Raw genomic sequence first — 19,755 nt, 5'->3', positions numbered from 1 at the left:
GGGGTGATTTGGTGATGGGAAACCTGTGGGGATTACAATTGAGATGAAAAAAAAATGTGCAAAATGATGTAAAAATAAACTTTTTAATAAAAAAAAGTAGATACATTAAATTGCTAATATTCAAGATGCCTGAAATCACTATGCATTTGGTTTCTTTTAGCCAAAAATAATATGGATGAAAATATGGATGAATCGGATAGAAGGAAAGGTCCACGAAGTCCAAAAAAAATAAAAACAGAGCCTGATTCTGAGAAAAGTGAGGTAAAGGATTCAGATACTGCAAAAGGAGCAGACCAAAGTGAAATGGACATTTCAAAGGTTACTGAGAAGAAAGACCAAGGTAAGGAGAGTCAAGTGTGAAGGGCAGCCTGGGGTGGTAAGATTGCACTGGGTCTAGTTCTAGCAAGGAAGGTACTGTGTTGTCTTTACTGAAACAACAGCGACATGTCATATAATTTACCCACTTAAAGTGTAGAATTCAGTAGTTTTCAGCATATTTACAGAGTTGTTCAGCCATTTATTTTTTTTAAGATTGATTTATTTATGCCTATAGAACTGGGGAATAGTCCAGAGGTGTAGGTGGGGTGAGAGGATTCACCAGAGACAGAGTAGAGAACAGAACAGGTTATTGACAAAGTACACTGCTGAAGAGAACAGTGGGGAGACAGGAGAGATTTGAGGCACTATGTGGGTCACTTCCCTGGCCGGGGATTGAATTTGTGCTGAAGCAGCTGCAATTAGCTTCGTAGTGCTACGCTTTAGCCTGTTGCACTACCAGAGAGGGCCCCTGTTCAACCACTTAAACATTTGCATCTCCCTAAAAGAAACCACGTAGCCATCATCAATCAGTCCCCAATTAGCATCTCCTCCCTCCAACAAACATACCCCCAACCCACCAATGTACTGTCTCTATGGATTGACTATTTTAGACATTCTATATAGATGAACTTGTAGAATATGTGGTCCTTTGTGGGTCTCGTTTAACTCAATGTTTCAAGGTTCATCCATGCTGTAGCATGTACGGCCATTCCTTTTCATTTCTAATTAATGATTCATTGTGTAGATGTGCCATGTTTTCCTTACCCATTCATCAGTTGATGAGCATTTGGGCTGGTTCTGCTTTTTGCTTATCATGAATGATGCTGATACAAATATTTACATACAGGTTGTTTTGTGGACATTTGTGAACATCTCTTGTTTAATTCCTACAAGTGGACTTGCTGGGTCATGAGATAACTCTGCATTCAACTTTCTGAAGAGCTTGCATGGTTTTTTGCAAGGGGGAGATTTTTTTGATCAGATAATGCATGAGCCCTGAGATATAACTAAACTGCTGAACCAGTCTTTCCAACACAGATTAGGGGGTTTGGGGCTGGTAAACTGGATGCTATGTCTGTGGCCAGTCAGGTGCCAGGGTTACAGCTTAGAAGTATAGGTCTTTTCCTACTTACACAGTTTTCATAACTTACTTCCCCACTGAGTTTTAGTCATTTTTTTAATCATAAAATATTCTTTGCAAAGTCTTACAAAAAGTTACTGTTTATATAATAGCTGTCACATACTAAGTAATTTTTCACTGTGGCATTTCATCATTTTTAGCTACTAAGAGTAGTGATTCGAAATACATGTGGTTTTTCAGCCTTTTAGAAAGTTTCACCCTGTCTATTGACCCATTTTTATCATATATCAGGAACTTTGAAGTATATAGATATTTCTACTTAAGCTCTTGAGTGCAAATAAGAAAAACTGGTAGGTTTTTAAAATTAAAATATTTAAATTCCAGATTTCAGACTGAAAATTACACTTAAATAAATATCTTTATTTCACAGATGTAAAAGAAGTTTTAGATTCTGACAATGATAAGTCCTTTAAGGAAGAGCCAATGGAAATAGATGATGATATGAAAACGGAGCCACATCTAAATTGTCAGGAAAGTTCTCAAGTAGATGTGGTCAATGTCAGTGAGGGTTTTCATCTAAGGACTAGTTATAAAAAGAAAATCAAGTCATCCAAACTAGACGGACTTCTTGAAAGGAGAATTAAGCAGTTTACACTGGAAGAAAAACAGCGCCTTGAAAAAATGAAGCTGGAGGGTGGAATTAAGGGTATCGGGAAGACCTCTGCAAGTTCTCTGAAAAGTTTGTCTGACCTGACAGGAGTAACAAAAGCAAAAGAAGAGTGTCAGAGTGACTTGCTCGGCCAAGAACCAAGCGCTAACGCAAGTAACGATAAATCTGAAGACTTGATTCAGGGATGTTCACAGAGCGATTCCTCAGTTCTTGGAATCAGTGATCCTGACCCTACAACAAACAAACTTTATCCAAAAGATCAGATGTTAGATGACATCTCCGTTCAGAGCCCAGAGACTAACTGTCAGAAACAAAATTCTGCTGGAAGTGACTTAGGTGAGAATCTTTATAAATCTGCTAGTGGAGACCAGGAACCCCATCAGGTTAAAACAAAAGGGAGTGACTTTCTCATTGATGAAAAATTAACCAGTGCAGATGAAATTGGTACTTTGATCTATAAGAACAAAAAGCCACTCATACAGGAGGGTAACAACACCGTTGTTTCTCCTTCCCAGAGCCCTTTATTTTCATCAGTACCTAAAAGTACCGATGAGAGTGATACCCCATCTCTGCCGAAAGCTGTGGACTTGGAGGGAAAGCTGGGGTGTGACTCTGAATGTGATAGCACTTTGGAAAATAGTTCTGATACTATGTCTACTCAGGACAGTAGTGGTGATGAAGACATGCTTGTTCAGAACAGCAGTGAAAGTATCTCTGAACAATTCATGACTCAAGAGCAAAGTACTGCAGACCTGGGGCCACGGAAGCATGAGCTTGTTTCAGATAAGTCCTCTGGAAACTGTGGTGGCGCACTGCAAGGCAAAGTAGCTGAAGCAAATGGTAAAAAGCCAAGTCAAGAACAGAAATTAGAGGAGAGAACAGTTAATAAATGTATCGATCAAGTAAATTTAAAAAGCATCACTGACAAAAGGAATAATGAAAATCGAGAGTCTGAAAGGAAAGGCCAGAAAGCAAGTTCCTTTCAAATGAATGGAAAAGATAATAAACCTAAAGTATATTTGAAAGGGGAATGCGTGAAGGAAATCACGGAGAATAAAGTAGTGAGTGGTGACGTGGAATCAAAAGTTAATAATATAAATAATGTAGTTCCTGAACATGATACTAAGTCTTTGACTACTAAAGACTCTCCTGGTAAGCCATTCATGAATGGTGATGTCATCATGGAAGATCTTAATGAAAATAACTTGGAAGCAAAATCGTGTTTATTGAGATCTGCAGGTGCTGAAGGAGACCACCAAGACAGCCGGAAGGCACTGACCTCTGCCAGAGGGACGGTGAGCGCACCCCCCACCACGCCTCCACCCGCTTGCCCGGCAGGTGGCACTGCCGGCCCCGTGGAAGACATGGAAGTCGAGACCTCCGACGCTAAGAAGGTGACTCCATCGCCTGTTACTTCTGAAGAGGAATCTAATCAGAGTAGTGAATTTGTTGATGAAAATGGGCTGCTCACCAACAAAGATGAAAATGTCAATGGAGAATCTAAAAGAAAAACAGTCATCACAGAAGTTACCACTTTGACATCCACGGTGGCCACGGAATCAAAGACCGTAATCAAGGTAGCAAAAGGTGATAAGCAAACTGTAGTCTCTTCGACAGAAAACTGTGCCAAATCCACTGTTACCACCACCACCACCACAGTAACAAAGCTTTCCACACCCTCCGCAGGCAGCAGTGTAGATATCATCTCCGTGAAGGAGCAGAGCAAAACTGTGGTCACCACGACAGTGACGGATTCCCTGACCACCGCAGGAGGCACTCTGGTAACATCTATGACTGTGAGCAAAGAATATTCCACCAGAGACAAAGTGAAACTCATGAAATTTTCAAGACCCAAGAAGACTCGTTCAGGTACCGCTCTGCCATCCTATAGGAAGTTTATTACCAAGAGCAGCAAGAAGAGCATATTTGTTTTGCCTAATGATGACTTAAAAAAGTTGGCCCGAAAAGGAGGAATCCGAGAAGTCCCTTATTTTAATTACAATGCAAAACCTGCCTTGGATATATGGCCATATCCTTCTCCTAGACCGACCTTTGGTATCACTTGGAGGTATGTACTTTAACATGGATTTGGGGAAGGGAGAAACTTTTAAAAGTATTTTCTAATAATATCTCATTTTTTCTTTAAAAAATGGGATGATAGAGATACGATAGGGAAGCAAATATCTAAAAACCGAAGTAATGGAAACCAGATAAAGTTTTGAACTTGGCCAGCTGGTAGGTACTAAAGTTTCCTTAGGGGAAAATGTCTAAAGACAGAAAATATAAAGGAATCCTTTAGAGTAAAATTCAGTTTTAATTTTCGCAAGACAAACATGTCAAACATGATTGTTTTGTGGTCTAACCTTCTAGTTTATTGCCATGGGAACAAGAGAATCATAGAATTGGATAATCACCAGTTTCATGGAATGTTTATATCTTATTTCTTTTGGATAATTCATAAAAGCATAAGACAAAGGAAACATGCCTGTGAATCACACACAGTTCATCATGATGTGGAACTCTTCCTCATGTAACTGACCTGCATGATAAATAATTGTTTGGGAGCTCTCTGTTACTTACCCGAGAAAAGCTAGGTAGTCCCTGAGCTTTTTTGTAAACCCAGAAATAGCCTTAATTAAAAATTTTCTGGGCATTAAGTTTGGGGGATGAATCACAAGGACATAGTTTAGCAGTTGTAAGATCATATAGTTTAATATTGGGAAAGGATTTTGCAGTTCTTATCTTTTGTAGCTGTGTAATCATTTGCTTCTGGCCGCAGCAGGACCGAGTTAGGAGCAGTGCCCAGATTTACTGCGCCCCAGCCCAGTACTTTATCTGCTACATTGCATTTCACATATGTGTCCTTGCTTTGTCCTTTTTCATACCCTTGTCTTTTTATCTTTCACCCTTACAATGAAAAGGATAGAGCATGAGCATCAGGGTTCTGGGGGACATACTCACAAAGCGGGAGCCGTCCTGGTCACAGTTACATTTGATGACCGTGGAATGGCCCCTCAGCAGGTACTGAGCAGACGCCATGTCACTTTAGGCTTCATTTCTATGTCTTTTAATATGTTTCCCGTTCCTTTAAGTTAAAAATCATACTTTTTTGTTTCCTTTAAGTTACAGTTAGCTAGGATTGAAGACCCAAAAATGAAGTGTATGAGTACGCTCTATAAAGAAGTTCATTTATAATTATGACCATAGTTGGTTTGGCCAAGTTTTTTTTATAACTCATCTTTTGATTTAAATTAAAATATCATCACTCCATTACACATTCAATAGAGACAGCTGAAAAGTACAATTTCTCTGCAGGGCCTGCAATGAAGGATTTGCAGAATCCTGCAGGGAATCAAGGAACTCTTCATTACAGTTCATGGATTTGTAGGATTACTCTGCACTTTTCTGCTTTCTTCATTGAGAGCGGTCCCAAAATGTATCCTTGACTGTCCTGCAGGTAACTTCTTTCCCACTGGAAAAGTTACTATGTACCAATAATTGAATTAAAATGACCCAGGCCAACCTTTGTGCGCTCTTCTGACGCGGAAGGCAGGCTGTCCGGGAAGCGCTTCTCTGAACCAGTTCTGATCAAGTGTTGCCCAGGGCCCTTTTCTGCATGGCCGGGTTTCAGGATCCTTGTACTGTTACGGTTTAATATGACTGTGAGCACAATTTGTATCTGTTTAGCTAATTTCCTGGTTTTTTTTTTTAATGGAAGGAAACAACTTCCTATATATTTTAAACATATTTGCCTTCAGATATATGCCATGGTCTTAATTCGCTAAAGTTGAAAGAAACATAATCCCCTTTCTGATGGAAGCATGGGTTAAAAAAAAATGTCAATTATTCTTGACTTTAGAATGCATTTTTAAAAAATGGTTCCCGATAAAAATCATGCATGAGAAATGCATTTTTATACTGACATATGAACAAAATATGTCTGGTGCTTAGAGTAGGAGCTGAGAAAGCCAAAGGCACATGTATGATCTCTATTAATTTAACATGAAGGCTGACCAGTACTGAAAAGTGAAACTTGCCTCATCGACTCACTAGGGCCTCGTTTTCCCTCCACACTGTCCATCCCCTTACACCTTTTCTCCCAGGCCCTGATTCTGTGTTTCATTATCACTCTGAACTGGTATTGTCTCCACAGTGCTGCCCCAAAAATGCTGATTTATCCTGTGAATATTCTGACTGAACCGAGCAAGCATTTAACAGGGCGTGTTAACTACTGCAGGTCAGGAGGGGGCAGCATTTGTCACACTCCCATCACATCCGCCAGCAGTGCTTCCCCTTAAGCCCATCAGCACTGAGCCTTCTCAGAAGCTTCACATAGGTCATCTTTAATACTTGTCTCTACTCCTTCCCGCTCATACACATGCTCCGGCTCTGCCTCATCTCTCAGGCCAGCTCCACCTCTTGCTCACCTCCACGCCCCTTCCGATAGATAGCCTTAGTATACCTGATGTGGTTTCTAGGAACGTGTGTGTGTTCTTGCACCCTTTGCTCTAAGCATATTTGTTTTTGTACCCACTGTTTTAGTCTCCATCCCTGTATCCTTATCCTTTGAGACTCCAGCAGATCTCTGCCCCACCCTGAGCCGTGTCCCATCCCCTCCCTCGTGGTCCCCTCTGTTAGAGCTCTGAGCACGCCTGACTGCGCCCCCTGCTCCTTCACACTCACAGAGAAGGCACACCAATTATTTTTCGAGTGAATGAACAAATGGGTTGGTAGTGCATGAGGTGTGTTCCCCTACCTGTTGGTGTTTTTACTGTAAAATAGGGATGTGATAAAGCTGTCGTTTGAGCATAGAGAGAGTGTGCAGGGAGAAAAGCGAATACTTCTCTCTCCAAAGAAAGGTTCATTTGCTTCTTCCCACAAGCCCAATGTGCCCCAGGCATGTCTATGAAGTGTAGTCTGGAAGTGACACGTTCCCTCTCGGTACAGCCCTGCACTAGTTAACATTCTCCCACTACGGTATGAATTGTTCTGTCCAAGTCCGAGGATTCACAGGGTGATCACACACCAAAGAAAATCAGGTGTCATGGGTGGAGACCGGAAGTGAAGAAAGTAGCAACATTTGACTTAGAGCTTTCCTTTCCCACATTGTTCATTTTTCCCACTTAATATTAAGAGAACATTGTCTTTCGATGCAGATTTTCTTAAGATTACCTTCACCCTATTAGAGAAGGAAGTTATTTTAGTTGTATAAGTTTTTTCCACATTGAAATCAACTAGAATATTCACTTAGTATGTGGAAGTGTCAACAAATTAATTATGCAAATATCAGTAATGCGGAAGTGACAGCTTAGGGCAGCTTTTAAATGTTCTGTGATTGATTCCACTGTAAGACATGACACTCATTGCAGTCGTAAATTTGTTCAGAAATAGGACAAGAATATCTAAAATGTTCAGTATTTCACTTTACCCATAATGCTTAGAAAAAACGTGAGCCACAGGGTCCTTTGTTCCTGATTAGTACCCCATTGCCTTTTTAATTCATTGTATTGCAGGGTCCCCAAACTACCCTAATGTGGTTAACGTGTTAATTATATCCATCACCCAGTAGTTCATATTTTGTTGAACCAACATTTGGGTATAAAATTTCTGTCTGTTTGGAAATGTCTTACTGGATTTGTGAGGTCTCTTCGTGTTGTTTTGCTTTTCGAGAAAATTTAAGCATTCATTTTTTTTCCCCAGCAAAATCAGTTAAGATTTTATTCTTCAAAATTATTTTTACCACATTTAATAGCACATTTATTTTTTTGCTCTATATTTGCTCTTCATAATTTTTCTATCACGTACTTTAGTAGCTTAGGTTTATAAATTCTCCATAAGTACTACCATATCAATTTTACAATGAGACAGGCTAATTTTACATATTTATATGGCATTTGAAATGACTAGACCCTTTTTTTAAAAGTTTGGATACCTGTTAAGCCTAGAACAAAAAGTTATGTTAAAAGGTACATAAAAACCAAAGTGCTTTTACAAACTGTATTGTAAGTGTTGAAGTCATTAAGACAAACAGTCCTTCAGCTTATAGTGTGTGTACGTGCATATATACACATATAAATATATATGTGTGGTCTTTTCTTGGGTTTTTCTTTCAGGTATAGACTTCAGACTGTCAAGTCCCTAGCTGGAGTGAGCCTTATGCTCCGGCTGCTGTGGGCAAGCCTGCGGTGGGATGACATGGCCGCCAAGGCCCCTCCAGGCGGAGGGACCACACGGACAGGTGAGGGCTTTTATTTTTCCTAGTTCAAGTGTAAAAGAAAAAAATCACTTAACAGCTCAATCTGAAGCATATCTGTTACTTACTAAAAACATAATGCTTGTGTTTTAAAAATAAAGCTTTGTATGTGCTATGAAATCCTGGGTTCAAATTACAAGTCAGTTACCTATGAACCAGTCTGGATTTTAAAAGGGTTTTTATTATCATGGAGTATAAATCATTTCAGTGGGGACAGCTAGAATCCTGTTTGCCATTGACTCTCTTCTAGGGTTTTTATTATTTTGACTGAGTTTTGCCACAGGGAGCTAAGCTGCCCCCAAGCAGCATTTTGCCCAGTCTAGACATTTTCAAGTGAGGAAGAAACGCAGTATTATTGTAGTCTAGCAATGTAGCTGTCGTCATCAGTTAACCAAATGCCAGTTTGCTGCCAGGTCTCTTTTTTTAAAAACACCAGACATTGTACCTTTTTAGTCTCTTGAGTATTTTCAGTAGTTATTAATACTATGTGAATTAAATCACCATAGAAACATCTGAAACTGAAATCACAACAACAGAGATAATCAAGAGGCGAGATGTTGGTCCTTATGGCATTCGATCTGAATATTGTATCAGGAAAATCATTTGTCCCATTGGGGTTCCAGAAGCACCAAAAGGTAAGGAGCAGAAAGAATTCTGTTCTTCCATTATTGACCTGTTAGCCCACCTCCTAATCCAAATTTGATTATAATTATTTCCTTAATCCTTTTTTCAACTTTTGGAAAAGCTATTTCCACTATAGTTCTGCTTTAAATACCGTACTTCACATTCCACACATTGGCACGTGCAGGCATTGAGCCGTGTACAAGGGACATAGGAGAACTGTGGTCAGCATCTTAAAATGAAGGTGTGGAGTGGTGGACACCAGACAGTCAGACCGTCAGCCCCAGGAGGGCAAACGCCAGACCTGCCTGCTCATCATCCTTCCACCTGATGCACTTCAGACACATCAATTGTCAGTGAGATGCCTTAGTGCTTAGAGTAGAAATTATATATAAGAATCATAAAGAAACAGGAAGCATTTATGGAGCGCCCGTGACAGACAGGTGGCAGATCCATAGAAGATGAGATTTCCAGGAAATAAAGACAAGGTAGTGGTATTACAGTACTAATAAGTGTTAACCTAAATTGCAATAAAATGAGAGTAATATTGGCCCTCCCTGGTGGCACAATGGGTTAAAGCACAGCACTAAGAAGCTAAAGCCACTGCAGCATGAGTTCGATTCCCGCCTGCCCCGGAGGTGACCACTCCCCTCAGCAGTGTATTTCGTCGATCTGCCTGTTCTGCTCCCCACTCTGTCTCTGGTGAAGCCTCTTGCCACCCCTGAGCCTCTGGCCTGTACCCCAGTTCTGTGTGCACAAATAAATAAATCTTTAAACAAAACAAAAAAAAAAAAGTGAGAGTAATATTGAGGAAAAAACAAAATTCATGCTATTTTATAATAATTATGACTGTCCACCTAGACCTTGAAAATTTTTGAGAATCAAAACTATTAGTGCTTTGTTCAGTAAGGTGTCCAGGTTCTAGATAGATAAACAAAAGTCGATACATTGCAAGAAAAATATTTAGGGGGGAGGGCCTCCCTGGTAGCCTAGGGGTGAAGTCTCAGTGCTCTCACCATTATGGCCTGAGTTCAGTCTCCAGCCAGGGAGTTAACCCTCGTGGCGCAGCAGGCCTCTCCTGACCCCTGCTGCTCCCCTCAGCAGTGTGTTTCAGTCCATCTGCCTGTTCTGCTCTCCACTCTGTCTCAGGTGAATCTTCCCCTTTTTTCACCCTTCCCCACACACACTCTGGTGTATATCTCAGCTCCCATATGCATAAATAAATCTTTTTTTTCAATCTTGTCATTAGATTTTACTTATCCATGACAGTTTCAGTGCTCTGGGGGGGTGTTGTGGTTACCGGAGTTGTAACCCACACTGAGCTATGAGGTGAATAAGCACTGGTCAGGTGTCAGGAGAGGAGACCTGGTTTGGTGCCCCAGGCTGATGGGACAGACTATGCAAAGGCTCCTGGCCTCCTCCTGTCAGGGGCCCGCAAGCCTGCACCCACCTTGTTCCCCTGGTGCAGGAGCACAGCCGCACCTCCTTCCCTATGGTCCTGGGCTCCTCTCTCCTTAAAGAGTTGAGGAGTGACAGTGAGCATCTGGCCTGCATAGTCTGAAGTATTTACCATCTGGCCCTTTAAGAAAAACTTTGTGCCAACCTCACCCTCTCTGCTTTTCATGATAAGCGAGAAGAAGCCAAAAGGAATGTAATGTTAGGTGCTGTGTTGCTTAAAATACCCTAATTTCTTTTCCAAAGAAACTCCTACACCTCAGAGGAAAGGTCTTCGATCAAGTGCGTTAAGGCCAAAGAGACCAGAAACGCCCAAGCAAACTGGCCCTGTTATTATTGAAACCTGGGTAGCAGAAGAAGAGTTGGAATTATGGGAAATTAGGGCATTTGCTGAGAGGTAAGGAAATGGTTCGTATGTGATCAGATATTTGAAAATTTTACCACTTCAAAATTGAATTATCCCTTTGATAGTTTATTCAAATGTCTCAGGTAGTTTTACTCCACTTTCTTATTTTAAGTACTAGCAAACACAGCTTATGTTTCTTGGTTTCAATAATTATTATCCATTTGCCCGTTTCTAATTATATTAATTTTAAATGTTTTATTTTTAATCAAAATAATTTCCTACCTTTTTATGATACGAAAGTCAACGAGATCTCACTTAATATTAGATGGCAGATGTCTAAGTTCTTTCTTTTTCCCCTGCAGAGTGGAGAAAGAAAAGGCACAAGCAGTTGAACAGCAGGCTAAGGTGAGTGCACAGGGGAAGGCGGAGGGCGAGGGCCCGTGCAGAGGCTCACGCAAACAACAGCGCTGCCTGGCAGCAGGTGCGGGTGGTGCCGGACCCACCTGGCAGCGAACTGACTTTTGTGGCCAAATTCACCCTCACCAGAAGCACAGGAGCTGTATGTTTGTGTGGTTTTATTTTTAAATGTATTTCATATAAATTTTATTTGAAGACAGTTCTGTGGACATACCAAGCTGTGGGTTTGCAAAAGTATTTAAATTTCATTTACAACACTAATTTACAAAGATAGTATTTCCTATTTCAAAGGCATAACCCAAAAAAATAGCTACTAAGTATGTGTCGAGTTTCCTTCTTTTTTGCTGCTTCTAATCGTATGACATTTTTCAGTATCCAAAACAAACTCCTTTTCTACTGAGGAGTGAGAAATGACGTGAAATAATTCACATTACATCCGGGTATACAAAGGAAGCACTAAAAAGCTCGGCTGTGATGTCCTCGCTAAGCAGTTTTCCACGGCAGGAGACAGAAAGAGAGAGCTTTGAAATTTATCTTGGTACACAGCTCAGCTCCACCACTGACTGGCTCTTTGGCCTGCCAGCTGCACTACCTCTTGAAGTCTCAATTTCCCTCCCTTTAAGTCCTAACACTAGTAACTTTATTGGGTTGGTCTGAGCATTAAATAAGATAACGATGGTAAAACACCTGCCATGAGGTTCTCAGTCAGTACTTCCTGTTGTCTTCACAAGTGGCAGCTTCCACTCTCGTTGGCAAGCTGGCAGGAAAGGGCAGCGTCTATGGTTAAAGGTAAACAGGTGTTCTTTCAGTGATCTTGACTGAAAGGTCAGATTCTACCTCTTTCCATTAAAATAATTTAAAATTTTTTTTTCTGTAAAAGTGTTTAAAATGAGTAATATTAAGTGGTCTAGAAAAAACGTTTAGTAATTTCCAGCTCACTGGATGGCAGGGTTGCCGGCTTGAATAGTAATGTTCAATATGGACAGCTTCCCACAGTGGGGTAAACTAGCAGCACAGCAAACCATTTTTGCTCTGAGCCCCACAGCTGAGCAGCCTGGAAAAACATGATTGTTTATAAGATTCTCTTACGAAAAACATACTACTTTTAATAAAATCTTTGTAATAATCCCAGAAATACTGTCTTTGTCAAGAAATTGAATGCAAAAGTGTAAATTTCTCTGCACAGTTTTGGAGGAAAAGCATTTTAAAAACTTGATGCAGTTTCTTAATCTAGGAGAACTTGTGGCTGAATGTTTTTGCCCAGTGATACCGTTTTCATGGAGCACTGCTTTGGTTCGTGTTTCTTTCCCTGACTTTTTAGAAACGACTGGAGCAGCAGAAACCTACAGTCATCGCAGCTCCCACTACTTCCCCGACGAGCAGCACCACTAGCACCATTTCTGCAGCGCAGAAGGTTATGGCAGCGCCCATAAGTGGTTCAGTTACACCTGGAACTAAAGTGGTACTCGCTACGAAGGTTGGGTCTCCAGCCACAGTGACATTCCAGCAGAACAAGAACTTCCATCAGACCTTTGCTACCTGGGTTAAGCAAGGCCAGTCCAATTCAGGTACACGCTGTGGTCACACTAAACATTGCTTTCATTCTGGACAAAGACATTTCCATCCTTTACCTGCTTAAATGAAACTTTTCTTTAGAAAGTTTTTTTTTTTTTTTCTGCAGCTGATTGAGCAAAGAATCTGTGACAGTTGGTTTGTTGCAGATGATATTCATGATATTACATTAGCAGAGCTCCTCTCACGTTATTTCACTTTCAGCATTTACATGACTCACTGTGAGTGGAGAGGAATGTTTTTCTTAAAAAAACAAAACGAGCCACATTTCATGCGTTGGTGCCCTTCCGAGAAGTCACTACGTTGCTGGTTATTTTAAATCTAAAGCTTATTAAATGTCTTATACCCCATTAGCCACCAGCACAGCTGCCACATCTGCTACAAGCATTGCCAGCACAGGTCAGACGTTCCAAATTACAGGCAATCCAGTCACTATGGCAGGAAAAGTAATTACCAAACTGCCACTTCCTGCAAACAGCAAGATTGTCGCTGTAAATGTGCCAGCAACACAAGGAGGTAAGGGAAATGTGAAGAGTTTTAACTCACATTTGCCAGATCATACTGTCGCCATTATTTTTCATTTCCTTTCACTGACTTCAGTCCTCGGATCTCACATTCTATGTAGCCCACTATCAAACCCTGCCACGTGTAGTTTCTCAGAAACCGAGCAACACCTGAGCTTTATTGAAGCGGAAGTTCTGAATTGCTTCTTTGTCTTTTTTCTCCAAGGGGTTGTTCAAGTACAACAGAAGGTCCTGGGTATCATCCCCTCGAGCACAGGTACAAGTCAGCAGACCTTTACTTCTTTCCAGCCCAGGACAGCGACAGTCACAATTAGACCCAATACCTCAGGCTCGGCAGGAAGCACAAGCACTTCACAAGTAAGATTCCTTTACAGGCTTATTTTGGTTTGAGGCGGAAGGTTTTAAAATGGCCTCTCCCAGGGTCAGTTCACCTTCTAGTTTTCTTTTGCCTTTTACTTAATCTGTGACAAAGTCCTGTTTTTGTGAAAATTCCTTTTCTTGTACTTTTAAGTCAAAATGATCCATGATCTGTTAATTTCTAGCATTTAATTAGTAGCACATCAGTATAGTGTATGTATCCTGGGATTTTATAAAGAAGTTCTTTATATATAAAACAATAGATAACGATTAGCCACCTAATCATTTTGCAGCTAAGAAGTAGGATTTTAAAGTACAATCCACACCACTGTCACTAGTCAGTTGATATGCACATAGACCAGACACAGCATTTCTTTGGCACTAGTAGTATGCAAAAGCTTGAAAGTCTCGAAGACTTAAAAATGTTCTGGGCCTAACTATAAAACTGAAAATAACCTGCTGTGTGGTCTGTCCTTGGAAAAAAACTATGAAAGAACATTCTGTTTCTGAGCTTATTCTTACAGCCTCTTCGGTTATAGATATGAATTATGAAGTTTTCCCCCCTCAGATTTCCATCTTTATTTTCATGCTTAATATAATTTAAAATGCAGTATCCAAGAGCCTCTGCCATTTCTATAAACATGTGTATCAGTAGACTCCACTTAGAGATTGTATTTTAAGTTCTTCATGCTTTCATCCTTTACAAGCATTTTAATTCCTTTTCCTTTGTGTCATTTGTAGGTAATCACAGGGCCTCAGATCCGGCCTGGAATGACGGTGATCAGAGCACCACTGCAACAGTCAACACTGGGAAAGGCAATTATCCGAACACCTGTGATGGTACAGCCAGGTATTCATCCACCCAACACAATCATTTTACATCTAAACAACCAGTCTAGGAAAATAGAGTTCTCAGCACTGACTCTCCATAACTAGAGTACCCCAATTTGAAGTAATGTCTCAAAGCATACCAAGTTTCAAATTTATTAATGTAATGATCCACAGATTTTCATTTTTGGCATTGTCAGTAAGAGAAAAATAGTTCCGAAATGCTTAAGAATTTTTTTTAAGATTTATTTATTCATGCACATAAACACTGGGGTTCGGGCCAAAGGTATGGGGGAAGTTGGTGAGAAGATTCACCATAGACAGATAGGGGAGAAGAACAGGCAGACTGACTGAAAGACATTGCTGAGGAGAGTAGCGGGTAGGATAGGAGAGGTCTGCTGCGCCATGTATCGAACTCACGCTGTAGTAGCTGCAGATGTCTCATAGTGTTGCACTTAAACTCCTTGCATTACCACGAAGGCCCCTAAAAATGTTTTTGAAACCTCTAATAAATGGAGTATTTACATTCAAATCATTAGAATAAAGAGAATGGACAAAGAAAACAATTGGACAAAAGAAAGTTAAAATCAAGGAAACAGCTAAGAAATATTTTTTTTAATGTCTGCTTAGTGTGAGTGTATTTGGGATTACTCCTTGGAACATAGCTCTCTGGTAAAGACTCCATTTGTAACACACAGCCTAATTACTCACAGAGCTCAGCTTATAATTTGTTAGTTATTTTGCCCATTTAACAAGATTCCCTATAAAATATGGGGACACAGATTCCGCTACTCTTAAAGCCTGTAGGACCCAAGACTAAAACCATTTTGAAGATCAGAAAAGCCAAATAGTTAAACCTCGAGGGCAGACACTAGCTCTTTGATGGAGCCAAGACCTTGTCCCTCTGCAGCTCTGTGTAGACCAGGCCTGTTGTAAAGAACACTGCATCCAATCCTGTGGTCTTTCTTATATATATATAAAAAAGAAGACCATTAGGTAGTAATGAGACATGAGGACAAGAAAGTGATAAGGGTGCATGTTTTGCATTTTGCTAATCAGCGCTTTCAAAAAAAAAAAAAACCCCACATAGACCAAAACTTCAAGTGAGGTTTTGACCTCCGTGCCAAATGTTTGATAACTGTAGCAGTTCTGCCGAAATTCGGAATTCACCCAGGCAGCATGTCACATACATGAAGAGTGTGCTTAAGAATCCACAATGAGGCCTCCCTGGTGGGTGCAGTGGGTTAAAGTGCAACACCATGAAATTCGCCTGCAGTTCCTTCACTGTGAGTTCGATCCCTGCCTCAGAAGTGACCCACAGGGTGCAGCAGACCTCTCCTGATTTGCCCACTGCTCCTCTCAGCAGGGTACCTCATCATTCTGCCTGTTCTGCTCCCCACTCTGTCTCTGGTGAAGCCTCTCACCACCCTGCACCTCTGACCTGTATCCCAGTTCTATAAGCATAAATAACTCTTTTTTTAAAAATCCACAAAAATGGGAAACATTTCATTCCCCCCAAAAAAGTTTTTCCCTGCTATTGGTAGTTCTGAACCGTAGATATTTTCTCCCATAGGATCAAAACAGAGGTTCCTAAATATATAATTGCAAGCAAAGAAAGAGGGGACAGACAATATTTTTAGTTTTCATTTTGAGTGAAGAAACATAAAACATTAGTGCAAGTCAGAAACTTTCAGTACACAAGTTAATCTGAGATTTTGAATAATTTGCCGTGCAAATGACCAAATTTTGCAACTCAGAAGAGTTCCTTTTCAAACAAAACATCAAACCCACAGAACTCTTGCACCTCCTCCACTTTGAGCCTACTTCCAAAATCCCCACCTGAACTGAGTCTGAGTGATGAGGTAAATGCGTGTCTAAAAATCAGACAGACAGGTAATCTAGCAAGGAGGAAGAAAGTTTGAGAATCCATGTTAAGAGGAGCCAGACCTCCTACAGGCAACAGTGTGAGTTTCAGAGGGACACATCCTAGTTGAGAGGCCACAAAAGAGAATGTGTGTATCTACCCTGAAGAGACACAAAGCCAGCATCTTCAGTCAGGCTGGAAGCGCATCACTGCAGTCCACCCACGGGCAGGTCTAGGAAGGCTCTCGGGCCAGCACCTTGGTACAGGAGAGGGCCACAGCTGGGCCGCTGTCTTCTAGGCTGATCAAGCTGTGAGTCTCCAGGATGTCTGTGAGGTGATCCAAAGCCGGAAGATAGAAGATGATCGGGAAGCAGGAAGCTAGGAGTTCTCTACATGAGAGGCCAGAGGAAGCGGGGGAGGGGGTCGCTCACAGTCACGCTGATGCTGGGACAGTGTCCAGACAGCACTGTCATGTGCACAGCTGGGTCCCGCCTGCCCTCCAGACCTCTGTTCCATCCTGCTGCCACTGCTGAGAAATGTCACCTCCCTGGGGTCTTGGTTGAGCTTCTGGCCCCTTTAAAAGAATTTGAACGGCAAACAAGCCAGATTACATCCAGGCAGTTTCAAAGAGTTTTCAGAGGTTTCAGAGGTTTTCAAAGAAAGAAGAGATGGGGAAGACAAAGACAGTTCTAATAATACTAGAGAGAGTAGAACTCAGTGTTTGGAAAGTCAGCAGTAAATAGTACAAAGTAAGTTACTGTATATTGTCTTACAGGGTTATGGTTCAGTGAAGATGCAATCCTGAAATCTTTATGAACAAACTAAGATGTCAGTGAAGTGTGTTAAAGAAACACCTTGAAATCAAAGACGAATTGCGGAAGTGTAGTAGAGCAGAAGCATACTGTGTTTCGACGATTATTCGCATACTGTATTTTGACTATTATACCTTCAGGAATGCACATTGCTTTAAATAGTTATGGGCCATTTGGTAGGAGAATGGCCATAGCAGGAGCCACACGTAAAACTGGATGAATTCCAAAAAGTAGAGTGTAGCGAGGCCACATTCTTTCTGTTAATTAATACCAAGAAATACTAATATTTATTTTCTTGGAGATTTAAAACATATTTTATAAGTAGTTGTTAGATTAAAGAAGCATCAAATATGTAATTAAAAACTATCAAATAGTGACTTTAGGCCATGTTACCAAAGCTGAACTCTGAGCCAAATTCATTCATTCGATGAATATTTGTGCATCCACTCGAGGTTTTTGAAATACATTAGTGAAGAAGGTAGACTAAAGACTTTTTTTTTTTAATTTTATAACAGTTTATTTACATCATTTTGTACATTTTTTTTTCCATCTCAATTATAACCCCCGCAGGTTTCCCATCACCAAGTCACCTGTGTGCCATCACCATAATCCCGTGCACTTATACCTCCCCACCCCCCAGTTTTTGATCCCATTCCCCACTCCACCCCTGCAAAATGTCTCTGGTATATGGTTGTTCATTAGTTTTGTTATTTTCTCGCCTGGTCCATTATACTCCTGCTATGAGTGAAACCATCCGGTATTTTTCTTTCTCTTTCTGGCTTATCTCACTAAGCATGATCTTTTCCAGCTCCATCCAAGTTGCTGCAAAAGACATGTGTTTCTCTTTTTTGGTTGCTCAGTAATACTCCATTGTATATATGTACCATATCTTTTTAATCCAGTCCAAAAAGACCAAAAAGACTTTTAAAGGTTTGTTTATTTATGCATACAAGAACTGGGATGTAGGCTAGAGGTGCAGGGGATGAGAGGATTCACCAGAAACAGTGGTGAGCAGAACAGGAGGATTGGCTGAAACACACTACTGAAGGGAGCAGCAGGCAAGATGAGAGGTCTGCTGTGCCATGTGGGTTACCTCCCTGGCTGGCGATCAAACTCATGCTGCAGTGTCTGGCAGTAACTTGATAGCACTGACTTTAACCCCCGTGCCAGCAAGGAGGACCCAAAAAAATCCCATTTTCTTAAGTCTTTATCATAAGCTAGAAAAGTAAATAATAAAGACTTAAATAAAAACCGGGGGGCGGGGAATAGAAGTATAAGTAACCATAGCTGGAAAAGAAATGGCAAGTATTAGTAAAAACAAATAGTTATTTTGCAAGCCTTATCTTGAGAAAAGGGGATAAAATGCTAGTTTATAGAATTAGGAAGGAGAAAGTACTGTAAAATAGGGTGACCTTTCTTTTATTAGAAGAGACCAGTAGGGCCCTCTCTGGGGGCGCAACAGGTTAGGACACATCACTGCAACCATCTCAGTGCGAGTTCGATCCCTGGCCCCGGAGGTATCCACATGGCATGGCAGACCTCTCCTGACCTGCCCACTGCTCCCCTTAGCCCACCTCTCTATCTGCCTATTCTGCTCCCCACTCTGTCTCTGGTGGAGCCTCTCACCACCCCTGCACCTCTGGCATGTATTCCAGTTCTGTATGAATAAATAAATAAATAAATCTTAAAAAAAAAAAAAAAAGACCAGTATATGGAAATCCCTGTGTTAAGACTGAATTCCATTATCCATACTCAGGAACTAAATTCTATTTGAATAACAAGTCATAATTATATACCATGCTATAGACTGTTCCTATAAATCTTAATTTTTAAAAAAGATTTATTTATTTATGTATTTATGCATACAAAACTGGGGTACAGACCAGAAGTGTAGGAGTGGTGAGAGGATTCACCAGAGGCAGAGCAGGAAGCAGAACAGGCAAATCGATGAAGTGCACTGCTGAGGAGAGCAGCAGACAGGCCAGGCATAGTCTGCCACACCATGTGGGTCATCTCCCTGGCTGGCAATCAAATTCTCAGTCAAGCGGCTGCAGGTGAGCTTCATGGTGCTGTGCTTTAACCCGGTGCACCACCAGGGAGGGCCCTAAATCTTTAAAAGTTTAATTATTGAAATCAAGGAAAGAATATTGTAAAGTTGCCATAGTTACGAAAGAAAATCCCAAACCTCCTGTTTTTATGAGTAAATTCTTTCAAATAGTTAGGAAACAGTTTCCTTATAAAAACATAGTAGGAGAAAGAAAGGATAAAATCTTCCCTGCTTATTTTACAAATTTAGCATAATTCTGATATGAAATATAGTATAGCTTTTGTCTTTATACACAATACACAAGTATTCCAAGTTTTCTATACACCTATACATGTCTATATTTTATAGACACACAAAGATGTATCTTCTATACCTCATCAGGATTTATCCCAGAAGAAATGTCATTCATTATTACAATTAATGGTACAGGGATAAGTGATAACTCAGTATCTATTCCTGTTTAAAACTCCAGGCTGTCAGTTAGTCATGTAACCAAACACAAAGATAGAATTAATGTGAAGGAGGGGCCTCCCTGGTGGTGCAAGGGTTTAAAACTTAGCATTATCAAGCCACTGCTGCTCAAGAGAGGT

The 19,755-nt window shown here is 40.7% G+C and overlaps 1 protein-coding gene across 1 annotated transcript in view; it reads left to right on the top strand.

The window, feature by feature from the left end:
• Positions 1 to 19,755, top strand: part of BPTF (bromodomain PHD finger transcription factor) — a 123,935-nt gene that overhangs the window by 77,695 nt on the left and 26,485 nt on the right. The window contains exons 13-21 of the mRNA XM_012732982.1: positions 161 to 340; positions 1,830 to 4,137; positions 8,183 to 8,307; positions 8,829 to 8,957; positions 10,645 to 10,795; positions 11,107 to 11,149; positions 12,483 to 12,729; positions 13,463 to 13,614; positions 14,356 to 14,464. Coding sequence (XP_012588436.1) covers positions 161 to 340; positions 1,830 to 4,137; positions 8,183 to 8,307; positions 8,829 to 8,957; positions 10,645 to 10,795; positions 11,107 to 11,149; positions 12,483 to 12,729; positions 13,463 to 13,614; positions 14,356 to 14,464 — 3,444 coding nt within the window. The remainder of the gene's footprint in view (positions 1 to 160; positions 341 to 1,829; positions 4,138 to 8,182; positions 8,308 to 8,828; positions 8,958 to 10,644; positions 10,796 to 11,106; positions 11,150 to 12,482; positions 12,730 to 13,462; positions 13,615 to 14,355; positions 14,465 to 19,755) is intronic.

Source organism: Condylura cristata, unplaced genomic scaffold (genome assembly GCF_000260355.1).
Source record: "Condylura cristata isolate star-nosed mole 26May11 unplaced genomic scaffold, ConCri1.0 scaffold00038, whole genome shotgun sequence".
NCBI lineage: Eukaryota > Metazoa > Chordata > Mammalia > Eulipotyphla > Talpidae > Condylura > Condylura cristata.
This window is presented reverse-complemented; position numbering and strand designations above follow the sequence as displayed.